Source organism: Athene noctua, chromosome 3 (genome assembly GCF_965140245.1).
Source record: "Athene noctua chromosome 3, bAthNoc1.hap1.1, whole genome shotgun sequence".
Classification (NCBI taxonomy): domain Eukaryota; kingdom Metazoa; phylum Chordata; class Aves; order Strigiformes; family Strigidae; genus Athene; species Athene noctua.
Window position 1 is genome coordinate 72,698,003 of NC_134039.1, and position 21,861 is coordinate 72,719,863.

The 21,861-nt window shown below is 40.2% G+C and overlaps 2 protein-coding genes across 6 annotated transcripts in view; one reads left to right on the forward strand and one right to left on the reverse strand.

Moving 5' to 3' along the window:
• COG5 (component of oligomeric golgi complex 5) overlaps window positions 1–1,688 on the forward strand; it is a 197,631-nt gene extending 195,943 nt beyond the window's left edge. Inside the window, exon 22 of the mRNA XM_074903321.1 lies at window positions 79–1,688. Coding sequence (XP_074759422.1) covers window positions 79–193 — 115 coding nt within the window. The 3' untranslated portion in view covers window positions 194–1,688. The remainder of the gene's footprint in view (window positions 1–78) is intronic.
• On the reverse strand, window positions 891–20,355 carry HBP1 (HMG-box transcription factor 1). Of its 5 annotated transcripts, none has more exons than XM_074903323.1 (11): window positions 20,018–20,355; window positions 14,968–15,156; window positions 13,649–13,883; window positions 12,643–12,775; window positions 11,750–11,861; window positions 11,525–11,622; window positions 11,030–11,186; window positions 10,320–10,464; window positions 7,641–7,970; window positions 3,649–3,790; window positions 891–2,016 (listed from the first exon to the last, which is right to left on the reverse strand). In XM_074903323.1, exons 1-11 carry the CDS (start codon window positions 20,250–20,252, stop codon window positions 1,999–2,001), a joined length of 1,794 nt encoding a protein of 597 aa, XP_074759424.1. In that variant the 5' UTR covers window positions 20,253–20,355; the 3' UTR covers window positions 891–1,998. The 5 variants fall into 5 exon arrangements, with proteins under 5 accessions (XP_074759424.1, XP_074759423.1, XP_074759427.1 ...); XM_074903322.1 differs by having other exon boundaries at window positions 11,510–11,622; window positions 20,018–20,353; XM_074903326.1 differs by having other exon boundaries at window positions 11,510–11,622; window positions 14,968–15,160; window positions 20,018–20,236.
• Window positions 20,356–21,861: the final 1,506 nt, after the last annotated feature.

Below are 21,861 nucleotides of genomic sequence, written 5' to 3' on the forward strand. Positions count from 1 at the left end.
TTGATTAACTTCAGTTCCTGCACATACAATATTTGTATGCTATTTAATTGCTTTAGCAGCTTCGCTTTTTTTTTTTAGCGGTGCACTAGAAGCTTACGTTCAATCAGTAAGAACAAGAGAGGGGAAGGAGTTTGCACCAGTCTATCCCATAATGGTTCAGCTGCTGCAGAAAGCAATGTCGACCCTTCAGTGAGTGTGTGTGGACAGCAACACCGGGAGCGGACAGTAACGCAGCCCTGCACCCCTGGTGCCACGGATATGGCTCATGTAAATCATTCCCACGTACGTCAGTTTTACAACAAAATGTGTTTACCTACTTCATCCATGAAATGTCTTTTTGCTTTATGTTCGAATTTGTGTATAAATAAGGAAATTGTACAATTTTTGTGCTGTAAGTCTACATCTAATAAAAATAATTCTTTAGCAATCCTTTTGATTTTAGAAAGGTATAAAATTAGAACACAAATATTACAGTATAACTGAGTATCTCAAATAAGGAAGTAGCTCTTTTCCTACAAGTACAGTTTTAAACAGTTGGATACATTTTAGCCTTATTCAGAAAACTGTACTTCTCAAACACTAGAATCATCAGTTTCCATCTAAATATCACTGATTTTAACACAAGGAAAAGTATTTCTAAGTAACGTAAATGATTACTGAACTGCTATTTGCTTTGAAATGATTTATACTGATTTCAACTCTCTTTTTGCTTAAACTGTAATAAAGAACATCACTGACTATTCAATCCTGAATTCAGCATCTGAAATTCTTCAGCAACTTCCTAACTGCAAAGCATCAAAATATACTTTGGACTGGTTAATGTAAAGACTTCCATGCAGAATGTGCTCATCGCTGCAGGGATGTCTTCATTTTATAAAATACACAACACCAAATTTTAATGAATTTATTTGAAATAATATACAAGAATATAGTGTGCAAAAATCTTAGGGGCAACATCATGTAGACATGTGTCATAAACTGAAATTTACAGTTGTGATTCTAAAAAAAAAAAAAAAAAAGAAACACACAGCTGTTTAGTACATGAAAAGCCATGATTGTAAAAGTTCACAGCAGAAGCAGTTGTAATCCTAATGCAGCTGCTCTAATTTTAGACAGTTGGAGGAAAAACAAAGTAAAGTGCAAGTGTTGCACGTATAGTTAAGTGCAAAGTTTGCCCCCACCATAAAGATGTCTTATGGCAAAATAAAATGTTGTAGAATATGTGGCAGAGACAAAACACAGAGTTATAAAACTACGATGGTGACAATATCAACAGCACCATTTTTCTTGAGATAACGCTATTTATTCATTTCATCCTGCCCTGGGCCATTGTTTCCACCAGAAATAACAGCTCTCACTAGTGCCAGCTGGTGCAAAAATACCTCACTTGTGGATACAAAGGTTACACGTGGCCACCCAAGAAGCAGCTCCCCTGCTACATTACACTAGCTCTCCCTTTACCACATGTTCGGAAACTTGTTGGCATCGGGGCAGGCTGGGGAGCTTGAGGCTGATAATACATTTTGCCATTTCAGAAAATCCCAGGCCCCAGAATCGTAATTAATAATATGGCTGTGCAATACATAGTAATCAGCAATAAGAATCAATGTATATAAACAGCTGTTACGTATTCTAAAATTCCCCTTTTTGTACATTTTATTTTAAAAATAAACATTTATACACATCTCCTTCGCCTCTTTCTAAAGTACTTTAGCACCACAGGATATCCATTTTCAAGCCTATATTACCTGATACATATATGAAGTTTGGAAGAAAAATAAGGCAATTTGGTTTAAAATGTTGATAGTTTTAGCTTACTTAATGTTCTATTGTAAAAAGCAAATCTGCACTCTTATTAGATCATTTCCAGCTCGATGGTGCCAGTATTTTATGGTCATGCTAAGTCACAACAAATCTTAAGACCTCGATCTTGCATCATCTTCTTGCCGTCAAGCAACAGCCATTTTGTAAATATAGAGTTAACAGGAAAATTCTGGCTTAATGCTGTTGTGAGCCCTGAGAAAAGAGAAGAACCAGATTAGCAGTTACCAAGCAAAGGGGAAGCAGACTTTATCTTAAATCTAGCAAACACTTGTTCTGAAAGCCACAAGTACTTGTCATCATTGGTTCAGAAGAAAACAAATGGACAAACCACATTATTGTGTCTCCCGATCAACAAAAGACCATCAAGACTTTTGCCACAGCCTGGAGTCTGCCATCACTGCCTGACAGGTAACCAAGCTGAGAACAAAATCCTCAGTTCACTGAAATAAATTTTAAAACCTATTTCCTGCATCTCCTGTTACAACACTGAGGTAACAGGTTCTATAGATACTGTTATCTTGGCCTGAAGATGCAAGGAAAAGTCCCACTGCAGCCCTCTCAGTGCAGCCAGCCCACCACTCTTCCTCTCAGGGACACGCAAACACCCGCACTGAGCTCCATCAAGCTCACAGGTGCACATGTGAAGTGAACCATCCGATGCCCAAGACTGCCGTAGTGTAAAAGCAGAATAAATATTATTATTTAATTAAATATTATTAACTAAACCCACAAGGAAATCTAACAGAAGCTGTCACTGTTGATTAAAATAGAATACAGTGAACAGAAAAACAGCTTGTTCCTAGCAGCTGGGAGTTGGTGAAACCTTCTGCAACAAGGGACTGAAAACAGCACTGTATGTACAGCAAGAAGCAGCAACTGAGTGTTGGACCATTTCTTATTCAGTCTTAAGGCAACACTTGCATATGGTCTTGAGACAGTAGTCTCATTTACACATGAAAGGAAAGGGGGTAATTTGAGGATGAAGTCTTAAACCTTTGAGGTCCACATCGCACTCAATGCTCCTACCCAGGCATAAAATGGCTGACAAAATGATCTGGCATTCTGTGCGCCTCATTGATCATTCCTTCCACCTGCTCTTCTAGCTGAACATGCAGGTTGGCAGAATCTCGGTTTTTTGATGTTCTCTTTATATGATGTATTAGCTTGAAAACCCTCATTGTCCCTAATACATCCACCACCTACTAATCTATTGCTGCAGATGCTGAAATTGATGGCCTTCTACAAAGCGCAGAACAATTTATCTCCCTCCAGAAGAAGTGTTCTCTACTGTATTTATTTTACAATTAAAACAGAGTAATAAATAAAAGGGATTGATGGAAAAAAACCCAACTTGCTCCCTCAGTAACTTCTTGTATGCTAATACAAATTATGAGTAAAAAAGACAGAAAATGGTGAAGAAAAGCTTTTACTGAAGAAAAAAGGAACTGAATTACAACAGAGAAGGATTTTGTGACAGTTTAAAGTGTTTTTGAGGGGAATGGACAGTTGTAACTTAGGTACAACCTCATAAACACAGTTACTTCAAACAAAAGGTCACATGCCCTTTGTCTGCATTTCACAAACACGCTCATTTTCAGTCCGGCAGAATTCACAGAATTCTCTCAAAATATTCGGAGACAGATCCTCTCCTGATCTGTCTCCTGCAAACTGTCCAAAAGCAGGTTACACAACGCAGGGGAGTAAAATGAAGATTTGCGCTACCAAGAAAGCAGCAGACAGCCGTTTATCCTGAACAAAACCCACCATAGCTACCATATGAACACATTTAACTGCAAAATGAAAAAGACTGCTTCACAAACATACAGAATTTGTTCGTTTTCGTTTCCAACAGTCAGGATTTAAACGTTTCTGTTCTTCCGCCAAGGCCTTGGCTTCTAGCGTGTACATCCGTCTCTCTTCATTTTTCATTTTCTTCCACCTGTCACCGAGTATCACACTTATGGCTCTGCAAGATAAATGTTTACAGTGCAGTCAGGACAGGGTGTTAAGCAATACCCTCATTTTTTTCTTTTTTACCTCAGCACTTTCAAGAAGACAAAAGTTAAACGTAGAAATAATACACAAAGAAGAAATCAACTGTATCTTTAAAAAAAATTTTTTACACAATGATGTTTCTGATTATCTTCTCATAGTTAACAGCTAAACCACTGAGACTTCTGTGTTAGCCGAGCATGGGTCAATGCACATTCTAACATTTCAAAGGGTTTACATTTGAATACACAGCAACTTGCGTATACCAGCAAAATGGGGATGTTAAAAAAACACCACCAAATGGCAACTCACATTTGTTTTGCTCTACTTTCATACTAGATCATATGACAGATTTGCTGAAAATATGTTATCTAATAATTAGGGCAATGATCTGAATATGACCTCAGCAAAACAAGTATTTCATTCACTGCAAACCCTAAGGTCTATTTAATAGATGCATGTAGCTTCCTCTACCTTTAATAATCCATACTGGGGAGAACACAACTGGGTGGAACAGACTGGTAAGTTCTCGTTCCTATGCAAAAGAAGCCATTTCTTCTGACACACCTAACATCATTTCCAGAAACTAAATTAATTGCTTTTCCTACTCCTTACAAACTTTATGTCTTTTGGACAGTATTTCCCCATATTATCAAGCCATGTTGCTTAACTGCACTCCCAAATGCTGGATCAATATTCCATTAAACTTTAAACTTCAGCCTTTAGCTGAATGAAAATCTCTAAAAAAGAGCTCTCTTATCAAAGACAATTACTGAACTACTGAGTCAGAATGCTTGGGCTTCAGATTACAGTGATGAAAGTTCTACGACCAGCTTTAAGGAAAAAGGTGTATACAACCCAGTACTTCACTTTATTGTTAACAAGTTCCTTGCTGGCAGCAAAGCTATTCACAGACTTTCTAAAAGAATCAAGAAAAGCAGAGTGTCATCGACCACTTCCATAGCATTTCACGTAACAGCAATTCTGAAGGATTTTCTGCACCATACCAAAAAAACTGATTTTAATCCTGCAAGATCGTTCAGGCTTCCACAAGCTGCAGAGCACTTGGGAGAGCACTGCAAGAACTCCACTGGGGCTGCCCTTAAGCCTGTGCTGTCACAGGCTCTGGTAACTCCTTAGAGCAAAATCAAGTTGCAGATCCCATCAACATCAAAACCACTTGCACAGCCTGTCTCTTCAGCAACAGAATTCCTGGTTTTCTATCCAAATTAAGAACAGTATCTTCACTCTCTCATCAGAAGTAAACACACTCCAGTTTAATTAGCAGATTTTTCAGGTTTTGGCAGTATCCAGAGGGAAATCAATGGCACCAGAAACCTGTCTGGTTTTGGTCACCAGTTTGTACTGGGTCACTTACACCCCCAGGAAAAAACACAGTGATCCAGAGAGAGCAGGTTTGCTGAAGAGGCCATTGCATTTCCAAACAAAAATGCACCACGGAATCTTTGTATTTCAAATGCAAACATACCTATGTATTTTACACCTCCAGAGAAAAAGCTGCACTGAGACAGACAGATCTGTATGTTTCAAAAGGCTTGAAAAATCTAATGCAGAGACAAAAGCTCTATTTCTCCAAGGAAACAGTTCTATGAGCAAACCACTGAGACTGAAAAAAAGCTGCGTACAGAGAAATTTCCTGACATAACACAGACCTCATTCTCCTAACCAGAAGCAAGTAAGAAAAAACTGACCCTACTGCATCACTGCCTTAGGTGCCCTTCACCTCATCAGAGCTTCGCAGTCTCTGTACATTGCCTCTGTCCTCTTAAAATGCTAGTAAGATACCCAATGACATTTTAGCAACAGACTGATGTGCAGGATGCAATCCCTTACACTGCTGTTAGTTCAAAATAAACTGTCAAGCAGTAGTTAAGAATGCCTCAAGTTTACTCAGTAATTATGTTCAGCATGAACAAATGCTGTTAATAGTTTAGGTGTTTTTCTTCATCTTTAGAACCTCCACTACTCAAATTATTCAAGTATTTCTGCATGCACAATCAAGTCCAACTACAGTCACAGTGAGAAAATCTAGAAAAGAAACAAGTGCTACCCTAACACCAGTTTCTCAAGTACAGTCTTATGGCCCACAGTATTTTTAAAGCATCGTGTGAATGCTGATTTGTGTTTTGAATGTTTACAGCTCGCTATCTTGTTGACGTGGCTTGAGCTACTTTGTCTCAGAATAGACCATTTAACTCAGAACAGGCGGCTTAACTCGAGTACCTCAAATTCTGCCCTTTCTTACATATGTAGGAAAAAGAAAGTAACTGTAACAAACATAAGAATGCCAGTGTACAGAAATGGCTACTACATGTAACCAACAGTAAGATGTACTCAGTAATCTGAAAATAACACATACTTACATACAAAAACCATGGGAATTGCATTTGAACAGCTCAATTAATAAATGCCCCTGCAACACTTAAGCAACAGTAGCTGAATGCTTATAAAAATCGATTATCACTAACTCTTTACTTCTGTACTGTATTTTATGGATGTTAAGAAACCGCACCCAAATGCCTTCCAAATGGGACAGTGAGCAGTGCACTCTGAAGCTTACTTGTAACTCTCTCAATCTTTTCCTTCAAGGTAAACCTGCTCACTGAAATATTCAACTTATTTTCACATCCATCCAGCTGCAGCTCCAGTTCACTGCATCCATTTGAGATCAGTGTTTGAAATTAAATATATAACCATCATAAACTTTCCTAGCTGACATTCTGTTCAATTTCTCATTAATAGTTGCAATGAACTTGGAGGCACCAGATCTGCTTCACTGAAATGACTATAAACACTGCAGAACATCATTGCCAGGACACACAAGACTGGCTGGGATTTAAGGATGGGTTATTTGTATGGTAGGATTTTATTTCTCAAGACCAGTTACAGTCTCCTTACTAGAACACTAAAATAGTCAAAACCCTCTCAAAGCCCTCTCACTTTTAGCTTTTACCATATTTAGTACTAGAATGTGACAACACCATTTTTACGGTAACAGTTTTCATAATGTTATATACATTTAAAAAATCTGACTATAAGATCAGTGCATGTTCATGTGTTTTAGTTTATATTTACATATGCACAATTAGCACAAAATATTACTTAAAACATATATAATGGAAATCTTTTAAAAAATATTTAGACATGAACGTGCATATAGATAAAAACAAAAGAACAAACCAACAGAGAATCCTCCCCCAAACACACAGTCATATGACCCTTCTGCAAATTTCACCAGATTGTTGAATGCCTTTAGGACAAGCAAAATTTGGCAATGTACCATTTGGATTAAGATCTTTTGGATACGCTAACAATCAGTACTCCGTTATTCAATATGTAAAGACTGAGAATAAATGATAGTAACTTCACTGAACAATCTGCAGTATTATGTCAAGACTTAATTATAAGAGTCAGAAATTCTCTTTCCCCTTTTTTCCATTACAACACACTAGCAGAGAGCCTGGTACTTTTTTCCCATGAACATTTCTCATCAGTGTAAACAAAGACTGTTGTGTATTTGTGGCTCTACCGGTGCACATATATACATATGTCAGCTGCTTTACCCAAATGCTTTCTCAGAAGGTAAAGTTGCCAGAAATGGCTTGTGTCAAATTTACTGAGTACTGTAAATATTTAAAGTCTGCCTATAAATTAAGCTTTGTGTCAGCATATTTCAAAACTCATTCTTAAAACAATATAAATCCATTTTATTTCAAATGCAAAAATCTAGTCCACTTAAAGGTGGGACACAGATATTCTCCTAGCTCATTGGTAATAACCAAACTACAATATTATATCATTACCTGTTGTCTTTCCCTGGATACATCTGAGTATATTCAACTCTGTATTTTTTGGCAAAAAGCATGAAGGCATTCATTGGTCTTTTGCACTTGTTTGGAGAAGTGGCACTCACAGTACTCGCAGTCCCTGAGCTGTGGCTTTTGCCAGCTTTGCTGCACAAAGAATTGGAGGAAAGATGTGATGATGCAGTAGACGCACAGTTTTTACTACTGCATTCTGATCTCTCAGCATCTTGATTGTTTGATCCTCCACAAGATAGAGAAGCGCGACGCTGGCGAGCCATGCTGCTTAGCACATAAACTGCAGAGGAATCCATTGGTGTAAAATCGTAACTACAAGAAAAAGACATATCATAAGATGATCAAGTAATTTTCATGTAAAAACCCTGAATAGCTGTTCACTCTTCATCTGTACATTTCTAGTACTCTGGTCTCTTTTGTAAGACGTAATGATTTGTGCTTGATCCAGATGTCAGAGTGAAAAAAAAAAGACCCAAAACTTTGGCAAATGAATTAATAGCTTTTTCAATGTGACAGACTGCAACTTTCCAAGATCTGCTGTGTACTACCAACTTGCCAGCTGGATATCAATTAATTATACAATATCTTCAAATTTCATCCTCTTTTGAAATAAGCTTCTTCCTTTCTGATTCTGTCCTTACCATAAATCAAATCTGGTCAGTGAATGACAGGTACTGAAGGGGACAACTGACATGGGAAGAGTTAAGCATTGAGTTCACTTGCAAATATATATCAATTACAAATATGAAAGCACTATATTATTATACACTATTGTACAAATAACTTCTCTAAGCAGTTAAATACGTATTATTTTAGAGACAAATCTTCCACCGAGATTAAAAAATTGTTTAAAGACCCATGATACTGCATACTATTAGATTCAAAGCTGACAAACTTCTGCCCTCTAGTGACAAAAATGTGAGATTCCTTAGTATTTCAAGATATTTCAACAGCTTAGATGAATTGTTTCCATACAATTTAGACCCCCAAACACTATGAACTCTTGTAATTTTTTGCTGACCAACAACTACAATTAATCTCCAACCACTACAGAAGTTTACACAGACTATTTGTTATCATCTCCAGGTGTGTGCAGATCAGTCTGGGAACCACGGTCTATGGCATGCTATATGGGGAAATCACACTTGTAAAGGCACTATACGATCATAAATCTAAACCACTAAGTTACCACCACTAAATCAACATAAAATGTATATAACCCATTAAAGTTCCGCTCACTCACTGCTCAATGTGGCTATAGTTGCATAATTCATGGCAAAAATAAGGCCTCTGAGGAGCTTTTTTCCAAACACAAAATAGAATTACTAGCAAAGAAATACTGCAAGTGGTAGTCCAGCCCCATCTGCAAAAGCAGCTCCTTTCTGTGAGACGGAACCAAAAGCAAGGGTTGAGCATGTAGGGTTGCCTCCAAAATCCCTTAGAAAAGTAAAAAGCAACAAAGAAGGGACAATGCCAACAACCTTGCAGAGAAGTTCACAAGATAATGAGAAAGGACCTCTCTGTTCTACAAACAGTCCAGCACCCTTCTTATTCCTAATCTCCTTCCCATAAAACAGGAACAGGATTTTGTTTTTTAATTCTTCGTTAACCACAGCTGCTACTGCACGCTCCTTTCTCAGTGACTTACTCCCTTCTGCTCAGAGAGACAAGGAATTTCAAGTGTCCAGGCAGTATCCAGCTAGGCTGCAGGATGAATTTCTTCAGTGATATAAGTATAATGATTCTAACAGCTCTCTACATATGCACTTCAGAACAGGAGTAAATACGAAGAAACCCCAGACAGCAAATGAGTGAAGACAAGCCATGTGAACTCACTCTCTATGCCAGAGTGAAATCATACAAGAGCTCCTGGGACTTCAACTACAAACAACATCTTAAATTCTTTTTTTCTACTGTAAAAAAACGAAAAAGCAACTGGACTAAAAACAGAAGCTAAAAAGAAGCTAACATCATAGGAAAAGATGGATTCTACTAAACCTAGGAATCTCAAAATAGTATGGAAAAATCTTTGTGAGTAACACTATTTCCTTAGAAACTTAGAATAATTTACATTGGACAACCTCTGAAGGTTATCTGGTTATCTTGCTGAAAACAAGGCAAACCTCAAAGTTAATCAAACTCTGAAGTTAGGTAAGTTTGATATATTAGAAAAGAACCACAAAAAGCAAAAGACACAAAAATATTAAGAAATAATTATGGAAGTGTGCCATAGTACATGGATTTATTACTAAGAAACTACTTATACAGATACACAGCTGCATATGAAACACAAAGTGACAGCTGGCAGACATACTATTGTGGGAAAACTGTACTAGATTTTTCAAACCCATCTTACCTGAAGAATTTATACAGATTATATATATATTTACACACGTTTTTACACCTTTATCTAATCTGGCTTGAACCATCATAAAAAGGGGCTGAAAAGTTATTTCACTCCAAGGTATTACTTTGCAGTTTAGCAGAGCACATAATTACACACCCTTCCTAGCATTCAGTCTTCATTTTTCTCCTTTCATTTATCTTATATTACCAAAAGTATTCTCTCTTTGCTCTACATAACGCTTCAAATTCTTCTAGACTTAAGGTGCCTACTCATTACATACAAGAACCACTGAGGCCACTTTATCCAAAAATTACCTTTTAAATGTATCAAAAACACCTGAATCATCAAAGTTAATGGCATCAGGGTGTCCAGGAGGTAGACACAGATCTCCAAGATGCATTTCACAGCATGGAATGCCATGCTGTACCACAGTCAAGCTTGGATAAAAAGATGACCAACCTGAAGTGGTAAAGAGTTAAATTAGACAAACGGCCAGACAAATCTCTCTAGTTCTTAATTGGAGCAATCCTATATCTCTAAATGATATAATTTTATAAAAATGATCTGATGTAGTTTCTTTCACCCAGAAGAAAAATCAGAAACACTTACTTACTCAGGGAATTCTTACTGCAAACAGTTTATTTTCATCTCAAGTAAAATCTCATTCTAGCAGAAAAAGTAACCAAAACCTGGAAACTTTTATCATCAGAAGTTCCATGTTTAGCAAGGGAGAAAAGCCTCCCTTATTTGCAGCTTTCCTTTCTCCCCCCATTTATTCTGCTTTCCTGAGCTCCATTTATATACTTGGATCAAGTCTTTCCTAGAGATATGCAGTATTTCTGTAGCTTTATAGCTCTACAGTTTTGTTTGTTCAAATTCTGTATTTCTTTACAAAGATAGCAAACTGATTCTATAATACTGCTTTTATCAATTTTTTATGCAACATGGGACACCAATAAAATCTGCAACCACTTTCTAAGAATAATTTTAATACACAACCTACTATACTTGTAGTATTTCATACCTTTATTTTTAACATAAAAAGGATGATCGAGTCTGCACTCTACTGTAAGCAAGCCATCTTCCACTGTGCCAGGATCAAAAGTCAGCTTCAGCACTGACTCACCAAAGGAAATGCTTTCTTCATGAGAAATCAACTTCAAACCATCAGAACCATAGCCCTGTAAACATATATACAGTTCAAAATTTTTCCAAGAAAAGTATATACTTGAATATACACCTATAGCATACACATCAGCTTACAGTACATTAAAAAATGCCAACGTTGTAAATGCTCTCACTAGAAATTTGTGAAGATGATATAGTATTCAAAACATACCTAAATTAATTCAATTACTTAATAGAAAGACAAATAGTACAGTGATCAGCTCTAGACATGTTCAATATAAACCTGTCTTCCTGCAACAATAATTAAAGGCACAGGGATAACATAAGAAACTAAGTATTTGCTACAGGTATTGAATTTATTAGAACTAACAGCTACCTTATAAGGACTCACTGGGAGATTTTCCTCTTTTCCGCAGCTTTCAGACTGTGCAAAATCCTCAACATCCTGCCACTCTTTATTGCGTCCTTTATGAAAGCACAAACGAGAGCCTAACAGATATTTTTAAGAAAAAAAAAAAGAAAAGAAGATTAGTGTTATATAACAAAGTCTATGTTACAAAAAAAAAAAAAAAAAAGAGAGGATAAAACAGTGATTCAATGATACATGTTATTTTACCTTTTAGAAAACAATGCCAAACAGTTGAAGGCCAGGAATGGCACCATCCTAAATCATCATCATCTGAAAGTGATGACATGCAGAAAATGCCAGATTCTGATTCACTATTCGCCTGTAAAAAAAAGCAAAACGATGGTGTTATTACTGTGGAAGGTTTTAGGACTGGTCTTATGTGTCTTTAGACACATTCTCTCATTTGCATCTGTGTCATCATTTTGCCTTAAATACTAAAAGGAATGTAACAGGAAGACAAAGATTCAAGGAATGCAGTAAACATGAATGGAGTGTTATCTTCTTCTTTTCTTGAAATGTGCCATCCTGTAATTTTTGGGTTTCATTCTCTGAGATTCATTTCACACCTATGGATTATCTTATGCTTAGGTACAAGCATTTTACAAGCTATCAATCCTTAATCATCCACAGAACCACTCAAAGCACACGTTACTCTATGGTCAAATTACTGGAAAGCTGTAGGGCCAAGTCAGTTCTAGAAAAATCACTTGGGAAGAACTGTTTTTTTAACAGACAAGTTTCTGACACAAATCAATACACAGGAAAGGAAGAAGCAGGAATGACAGGTTTTGCGCATCTAAAAGGAGATGGTTCTGTGTTTCCTTTCTGGGACAGCAAACAAAGTTTTTTAAAGTTTGCTATAGAAGGAACTACAAGAGAACCTGAGCTTTCTTAGAATGTGATCTCTTTACAAAAATGTGGACTCTGATGTAGCAGTACAAGCCTACTGTGTTTCGTAAAAAGTAACAAAATCTATTTGTAAGACGATTTCTATTCAAGCTAAACAGCTGATCTTTTAAAAACTAGTTTATCTTCTCAAGAATCTTAACTCATTACTCATGCATCTTTATTTATTTTAGAAACGTTTCAGAACAACTCACCCTTTCATGTCGGACTGGTGTTTCATCCAAATCGTTCTTAGAGAAGTTAGGATCATTCTGTGAGGATCCTGGTGGAGGACGTGCATAGGAATGTAAACTTTTGCTTGTAGCTATTATGTGAACAGGAGATGATCTACAGAAGAAGAATGTATATTAAAATATCTCAGATTAAGACAACACAAGACTTAGCTGCTATTACTCTAAAATGCATTTAACAAATATGTTTGCATGAACTGAATACTGAATAAACTTCCCACACATCAATATTCAAATGGGATGATTAAAGGGTGCAAGCTCAGGCAAAGGGATCAGTTAGCATAACTCCTGCACAGCTTCTATGTACCACCCAAATGACAGTACTACCTTCACATCAGCATATCCTTGTCACAATGCTGAAGTTTTTAGACGTATCAAGTTAATACTCTATTCTTAAGACATGCGCTCTGTTGTAATGATTAAATCTCAACTGCGTTACTGTTCACAGTACAGCATTTAATTTTCTTATTATAAACCTAAGACCAAAGCCATACAATAAAATGAAGACCCGAAATTTCTAATATCCCGCACTGCTTCTCTCACAGCCTTATGGAATTTACAGACCACAAATATGAAATGATCAATAAAAAATAAATTACATTAGATTTCCAATTAGCCCTTTTTTTTAAAAAAAAAAAACCCTAAAGTCAGTGCACTAGTAAGAATTTATCATAACAAGTTCATCTTCATTTTTCATCTGCTGCTTCGCATGAGGTAAATGTCCACAATTTCTGAGCCTTCTGTGGTTAGGCAATGTCCTTGTACCATCCTACCTCATTCATGGCTGCAATTAAGCAGCTTTTGCAACAGGCTCTGAAATGAGTCCTATGCAATCTTCCACAGAATAAAGTTACTGTATAGAAAGATCAAAAATAGGGCTCCAGTTCAAAGTCAAGAGGGTGTGAAGAGTGAAGGAAATGTTTCTGGAGACAATATTACAAACGTTCAAAACTGAAAGGAGTATCAGTACCTGTTATAAAAGGAGCACTGCATCAAAGGACTTTGAGGACTTGTGGCTATATTTGCTAATTCTGTCAACCAGTTCACCCCATTCTCACAAGAATAAGCATTTTCTGAATTGCTGTTTGAGGTATGTTGGTTCCATGAAGACCTTGAACATTCCTGATGTGAAACATCAGCACCAAGCTGAAAAAGTGCAGGTGGGGTAGAATCCGTCTGCACAGCCTGTAGTTCAGGAAGATCATCTACAAACAAATGCACAAGTTAACATAATTATGCTCATTCTAGCTGACACCAAATCTTGCAAATAAAAGTCAAAGAAGAACCACAATGAAGTAACTATTTTCTCGTATCACAACTACCAAACCTTCACAAACCATAATCACAATACTGACAAAATGGCCACAGGAATAATCACATCTCTAGTCTATTACACATTCATACAAGCAATTTCAAAAAACCATTAAGTAACTAGATAAAAATTTATTTCTGGTTTTAAAGCCTTTACTAGACTGACTAGTTTACACAGAACTGTACTGCAGAATTATGCAAAAGTAGCAACATGCTTTATTAAAGTATTAAAACATTAAACAAAAGACAACTAAATTAATCTGCCCTGGCAGGCGTGACTAAAAATTATCAACATCAGGGGCTGTACAGGGTAAAAGTTTTCCATGTTTCCACCAGGGAACTGGAATTAAATAACCCAGAAGTCATGAATGCTAGGTATACAGCCTGGTGAATTCCCATCAATAAACTGCATGTTTCACGTTATGTCGAATAGCAGAAGAGAGCCCAGCTTCTTAAAAACAGTCTGTTACATGCTATCATGTAACTAATTATTGTTATTCTTAATCGCTCCATGACTTCAATTAAATGTGCTAATATTTCATTGATTACATCAATACTTTCTAACGTACATGCTATTTTTCTCCACTATATAAGAGCTGAGGTTACATGTTCCTCTAGCCCGGAATCTCTATTTGCAGCTGATCTAAAGCAGCATAATTTTCCTTTAGGAGGAGCTCTTGAGCTTTCTGTTATTCTTGTGCCAAAAAACACTCCTCTGGAGATCAGGAGCAGAAATTTGTAGCTCTTGAGTTCAAGAACACATTTAAGTCAACAGGCCAGCATGTCAGAACAGGAAATGGGTTAAAGGGAAAAGTCACTGTAAAATTAGACCTTCAGATGTCACAATATGCTGTTATATTCCCTGTCCTACTTAAGTTAAAAATCAGTAATCTCATTCAGTCAGCTTCCAGTAATTTCACATATAGGAAAACTGCAACTTCAGAATTTGATTGCTTCTGAAAAAGTCATGTTATTTACCAAGTTCCATGTGTTCATCACAGGATGCATATCCAGGAGAAGAGGGCAAATTTTCATTACACTTCAGCAACTCTAGTGACTCATTCATCCCTGAAGTTCTCTTGTCCACTACCAGCAGGAGTTTCTGAACTGCATTAGGCATTTGATTTGTCTTCACTTCCCACACCATGTTAGGATGCTCCAAAGTATCTGACTTTAAAGAGACAGAGGTTAAAAATCTGGACAGACATAAACTTTTTTAAGTTGCATCTGACAGGCTACTTCATTACCAAAACCCTAAATCCTCCATGACCTGTTGAGAATCACAGCATAATTTAGCTTCAAATGGACCTCTAAAGATGAGCTAGTACAATCCCTGCAGAAAGCAGAGCCAACTCTGAAGTCAGATGAGGCTGCTTGGAGCCCTGGCCACTTGAGTTTCTAATATCTTGAATGATGGAGACTCCTTGACGCTTCTCAGGAACCTGTTCCAGCAACTACTCTTGCTGTAAAGAAGTTGTTCCTTACACACGATTTGAACTTCCCTTGTCACAGCCTGTGCCCATTGCCTCCAAGAGTCTGGGGTCATCTCCTGCACCACCACTCAAGCCAAGGTAAACAACATTCACTTGGTACCCTGAGCCACACATCCCATCACAGAAGGCAATCAGATGGGTCAGGCAACATTTGCCTTTGGTTAATCCATCCTGGCTATTCCGAGTCACCTTCTTGCCTTGTAAGTGCTAGGACATGACTGTCAGGAAGATCTGTTCCACAATCTTCCTGAAGGCTAAGGTTAAGCTGACCAGCCTGTAGTTCCTCCACATCCTCCTCCTTGAAGTCAGGTGTGACATTTTCTTTTTTCCAGTATTGGGAGCCCTCTCACCACCAAATCCACTGCCTTTTGGAGACCACCCTCACAGCTCCCCCTGACGCATCCCATCCAGTCTCACTGACTTGTGTGTGGCTGGCTCACAGAGCCTGCCTGCACCTCATTTGCTCTTTCCCTACCGTAGACAAAGAAGTACCTTACTCCATCGTATGTGTGTAGCTAGGCCCAGGGACACGAGGAACCTGGAAACAGGTCTTGCAAATAAAGACCAAGGCAAAGAAGATGTCGTTCTTGACCTTCTGACATCAGGTCTCCCATGACATTTGGCATCAGGCCCATGTTCTCCCTTTCACCGCTGGCATATCCACAGAAGCCTTTTTCACTACCCTTCATATCCCTTGCTATCTCAACTCTACATATAGTCTCACATTTGACTGCTAACATCCTTAACTGTGTTGTAAATGGAAAGAAAAAGAAGCCTCTGCTAGTAAATTTCACTGCAGTTTCATTTCCCCAAATGCCAACACTGTAAGGTTTATATCCAAAGAAATATTTTAAACCATCTTCAGCAGTCAAAGAACTGTGTGATTATTGTACACAACCACTGCCTCTACAATCTGGAAAACAAGGCTACCCAGTCTTTAGAAACTTGGTTATTGATTGTTTTTTTCAGATGATGATGAATTAAACCTACTATAACATGATTACCTTGTACTTCAATGAAGTGTCATTGAAAAAGTAATCATGAGTGCCTCACAAAAGAGCAGAAAACACAGCTTAGTAAGAAAGAAAATCTGAGAAGTCTGCCACATGCATGTCCACCAGTTATCATGCACCACATCAGAAAAATACTAACAATAGCCGAAACCAGTCTAATATTTTCCTGTGAAACAGTAAGCCTGTCATCCTACAGGTTCCTCTAGTGTAATGCATAAAAAGCCTATTTAATTAATTATATTAATTATTTATTTAATTGATAACAATTATGAAAAAAAGCACTTTATTTTAATAAACAGCTAAAAGGTATTGTGTGCATACAGCCAACATTAACAATATTCCCTGTTTTTACTCATTCTATGAATCTGTTTCATTTGTTTTGCAGCTTGTCCTGCACATGGTATAATTCAGACCTAACCCTTTGAGTCAGATACTGGCCCTACCAGAAGAGGCCTGACCTAAGCAGTAATTTTTTTTTACTGGAAAATTTCTGACCTTCTCATTTCCTAACCTTTCAAATACTTACTGCAAAACTTACATAAACTTGCATACCAAACACAAAAAGATGTTTGATTCTACTCAGATAGTGCTATGACAAAATCTACAACAGCATAATTCTGATTTTTAAGGAGGTGCAGAGGGAAGGTAAAAGAAATTAAACAGTCAAATAAAGAAATTAAACAGTCAAATAAACGTGTATTTCACCTCCAAGAAGCATCTTTAATGCACATTATCACCCATGAGAGACAGTAAAATTACAGAACACCACGAGAGCAGAACTCTCAGTCATTTCTGAACAGAAAAATCAGACCTCAGTCGTGCAGGTCAGGACCTTGATGATTATCTCCCAAGTAATCAAATCTGAAAAGCCACTCCTTGTTTTTCTAGCTTGTCTACGTCTTTCCTTTCTACCCTTATGCCTTGTTTTCCCCTCTATTTTTTTCTCTCTTCCTTTCCCATTTTCCTGCCAAAATGAACGAGCTAACTTATTTTGGGAATGTTACCCTCTCCTTCCTTCCTGCCAGCTGCCAAGATTTGAAAGTACCTGCCCGGTATCCCACTGAAGGTCAGAGATAAGATGCAGACACAACACGCTAGTCTGACAAGAAGGTACTTGCTTGAGAAATGAATTTTTCTTCCAAGTCACAACAACTTCTCTAAACCATAAGCCACTTGTTTACAAAAGCCAAAAAATCCTCTAACAAATTAATTAAAAAGAAAAACAAAGAAAGTGTACCAGCTTTACTTTTCCAATTTTTTTATTCTACCTGATTAAAGCCTGCTTGGGACATTGTGTGCTTCTCCTGTCCTCAATCTTTCAGTGTTTTGGAACATTAAGGGGAATGGTCATTAATTAGCTTGATTTTTTTTTTTTTTTAAATTCAATCTCACGTTCAAAACTTGTCCTGACAGATATTTTCTACAAGTATGTCTCACAAGGCTATTAACTACCGCCATTTTTTTTAAGGCTAAATGTACTTATTTATGAATTTGTGCTTTAAATTTGTCATGCTAACAAACAGCAATATTAACAAAAAGCTTATTAATCAAACCATGTCTATTTTTGCTGGACAAAAATAAATTCGGGACAAAAGTAAATAAAGACTGCGGCTGAGAGGGGGTTCAGCAGGAACTGCGCAGCATCCACCCAAACCACACTGTGCATGAATCCCTGGGTGGAAGTGCTTCCCGTGGTTTTCCTTCTGGTATTTGCCTGCCTTCCCCCAACCTACCGCCCAAGTCACAGGCAAGCTCTATGCCTGCAGCAATTCACCGGATGGAGTTTAGTACAGAGAGCAGCTTCTCCAAGCAAAACACAACATACTGGCAAGACTGGATCTACACCAGAGACTTTATTGGCACAGCTGCTTTGATCATGGATCCTGCTCCACAGCCCTGACTCGCACAGCTGTGCCAAAAAAAGGCCGCAGAGACACACACCACCTCAGATGAGCACAGAACAGGACTCACGTTCCTGTCCAGACGGCCTTTTCGCTTTACACGGGCCGAACCATACCTTCCACCCAGCTCCACGGGATGTCACCCCCTACCCAGGAGGGCCGCGGAGGAAGCACCGCCCTCCCCACACCGTCGCACAACAAACATTACTTTCATCACGCAAGGAAAACATTTACAGCGGAATTAAAGGCGCGTGAGCACGCATCTGTATGTGACCCGCGCGGCCGGAGGGGGCCCCATCCCCCGACAGACGCTCCCCCACTGCCCCCCCCCCGTGGCGGGGCAGCCCCCGGGTCCGCGGCTGGGCCGAGGCCGCGCCCGGGAGCGCGCACACCCCCCCCCCCCCCCGTCATGTGATCCGCCTGGACGCGGCCCTTGTTTATAAACGCCCGCCGGCACGGCGCATGCGCGCAAGGCCCATTCATTCAGAACTGCGTAACAGCTCGGCCTGGCCGGGGGGGAGGCGGCGGGGGCGCCCCCCCCCCCCTCCCGCCCCAGATCCCGCTGCTGCCCCCCCGGCGGGGCCGCCAACCGTGCCGGCGCGGGGCTCACCTGGCTAAAAGTTCCCCCCCTGCTCCTTCCCCAAACAGGCGCTGCTCCCCGCGGCGGGGCAGAGCGCCCTCGCTCTGACAGACTGGGGCAGGCGGGCGTTCCCGGGGATTAAAAAAAAAAAATAAGGGAGGGGGGGGGCCCACACACCAGATCTATTGCGCCCGCTCTCGCGGTCTGACGCCGCAGCTGAAAGACCCTAGGAGGGGCCGGCGCCCCCGCGCACCCCGCGGGTGCCAGCCCAGCAGTGCAGGAGAGTGGCGGCTCCGCCGGGCCGGTGAGGGAAGGCGCCCAGTAAACAATGTCCAGGCTCCCACCGCCGCCAAAAGCCAAGGACCCAGCGGCCTCCTCGGCTCGGCCTGCGGCCGCCGCCGCTCCCCTCCAGCCCGGCGGACCCCGCCCGTCCCCCGCCGGGGCCTCGCAGCCCCCCCAAAGAGGCAGCTCCAAACTTTACAGCACTTACCAAACCCGTCGCCATTACCAAATTCCCCTCGGCTCCCCCCCCGCCTCCTCCCCACAACGGAGTCCCGCCCAAGTTTGGCGGTGCTTGGTCGCCGAGTGGTCGAAGGCGACGTTGCTCAAGCCGCAGCCATTTCCTATTGGCTGACTAATCTGCCTATCAGGAACCCGCCCTGAGGGCGGACATGTTTTGACTCTCCTGCGTAGCAGATTGCACCGCGCTGCACATCAATCATCCCCAGACAGCGCCCCGATTGGTCAATGCCTCCGCGGGCTTGCCGAGATGCATTCTGGGAGCTGTAGTCTTCCCCGCCGCCACTGCCTGCCAACTTGGACGCGATAAGACGACAGCCCCCAGGATGCCGCGCGCGGCGCTCGGCTGATAGTAAACAAGAGTCACAGGGACACGTGTACCGCGCCTCCGCCGCCCCGGCCCGCAGCCCCCCGCCCTCCGCCGGGCCTGCGCCGCGGGGCCGGCCGCCGCCGGCGAGGCTGCCCGCCAGGCAGGGCCCCCCACCCCGCAGCAAACCCGAGCGCCGAGAGGCGCTGCCTGACCTGGTGCTGCCGCGGCGGGAGGCAGCGCAGGGGCGGCCTCCCCGGTCTCCTGCGGCGGGAGGACGCTTCTGGCTCTCGCCGCTGCAGGCGAGGCGCGGGCCCCGAGATGGCGGCGGCCTCCGCGGCGGGGCGCTGACTCACGGCAGCAGCGTGGAGAGGGTGACTGGGCCCCAGGTTGGTGCCGGCCTGTAACGATGCCCGGGGGTGCCCGGTGCCTTTCCTGATTCACCACCATTCATCAGCGCTCCGAAACGCTGTTACGAAACGGGCCCCGCTCGCGTTTCGCCAAATAAAGGCTGCGGCGTGCAGAGGTGAAAGGAAGTTGCTAAAGGTCAGAGAATGAGTCAGCAGCTCCGCCTGCCCATGGCTCCGGCCCCTTTCTCGTTTCATTAAAAAGACATTCACGGTGGCTTAGGTTCAAAATAAAAGTTGCTGGGGAAAAGATAATGGTTTCTCAGTCCGTTAGTGTTTCCCAGGCATTCCCATACATTTAACTGCCAAAATACCATCCTGGTTTGTTTAGACATTACAGCTGTTTTACTGACAGAGAGATGAGACTGAAGTAGGCAACTCTGGTAGCATCTGAATACAGTACCTCAGACTGCAGGGAGAAGAATAGACTCCTAATCTGAGGCCAAATCCTCATTGTAAAATACAACGCTATGCATGATCCAATACAAGCAAATACACGCACAATTCAGAAATAATTGATACGATTTTAGAAGCTGATGGAGAGCTTCAAGAATTTGCAACTGTTGGGATTTTTCCAAGAAAAACATTTCTTCCTTACCCTATTTTCAACATCATCCCAATCATGTGAATGTGTCCTAAATGCTCTATCAGATCTTTTCTTATAATTTGCTATCTACAACAGTTCTGACTTTCAGGCACGCTAACATAGATGTGCGAGAAAATAAGCAAAAGTTAACTTTACAATTTAAATAGAAATGGTTCCGTATTTAGAGTTCTCTACAAGCTTTGCGTCCCATGAAACATGCTGCTAGTGGCCACTAGAGGGAAAGCTAGTTTTATTGTTTCCACAGCTCAACAAGGGTAATGCAATTGAAAAGGAAAAAAAAAAAATCATACCCATCGAAATTGTACTTAGCATCATACTCGGTATGCAGATGTCATTAGCACATCAGTTTAAGATTTGGCTTTTCCAAGAAGTAATAATTTGCCTGTTAGTAGAGTCGTCATCTGTGGGCACTGTTTGAAGAGACACACTACTTTCAAAAACATGCAGTATCTTCTGCAGTGTGAATTGGAAATTATTACTTTTTATATGCATATGCGCAAGTTTAGCTTAAAAATAATAAAAATAGTAGAAAAACCAATGCCATGGAATTTAACTAATATTCTGTGCTTAATCACATAATAAGCCAACCCTTTACAGATCATTTTACCAGTTTGAAAACACAAAGTTATTCAAACAAATGCCTCCAGGAAAAATCTGAAAATTACTGTTGAAATTCAACTCTTAAGCAACTAGACAGCTTATTATAAAACATCAACTGTCTAACCTTACATCCCACAAGCTCTGATTTTTCCTATATTTAGAATTCAGGCTTTTCCTAAATAACTGATAGATCTTTATATAAGGAAGCTTTCATGTCATCCTCTCTCTAAAATATAGTTTTTAATAAATTGAAAACTGGTAAATCAGGAATCATCTTTTTTACACCACTCCACAATAAAATAAACTTTAAAGCTGTGTTCCTTCCTCCCCTTTCTCTTTTGATCTCCCTTATACATCTAAACAGCCTTTAGGCTCTTTGGAGAGAGACTCAAGCTTCTGTGTTTTTAATGAATTTTACTGCAGACCCTGCATTTCCAGAACGAGT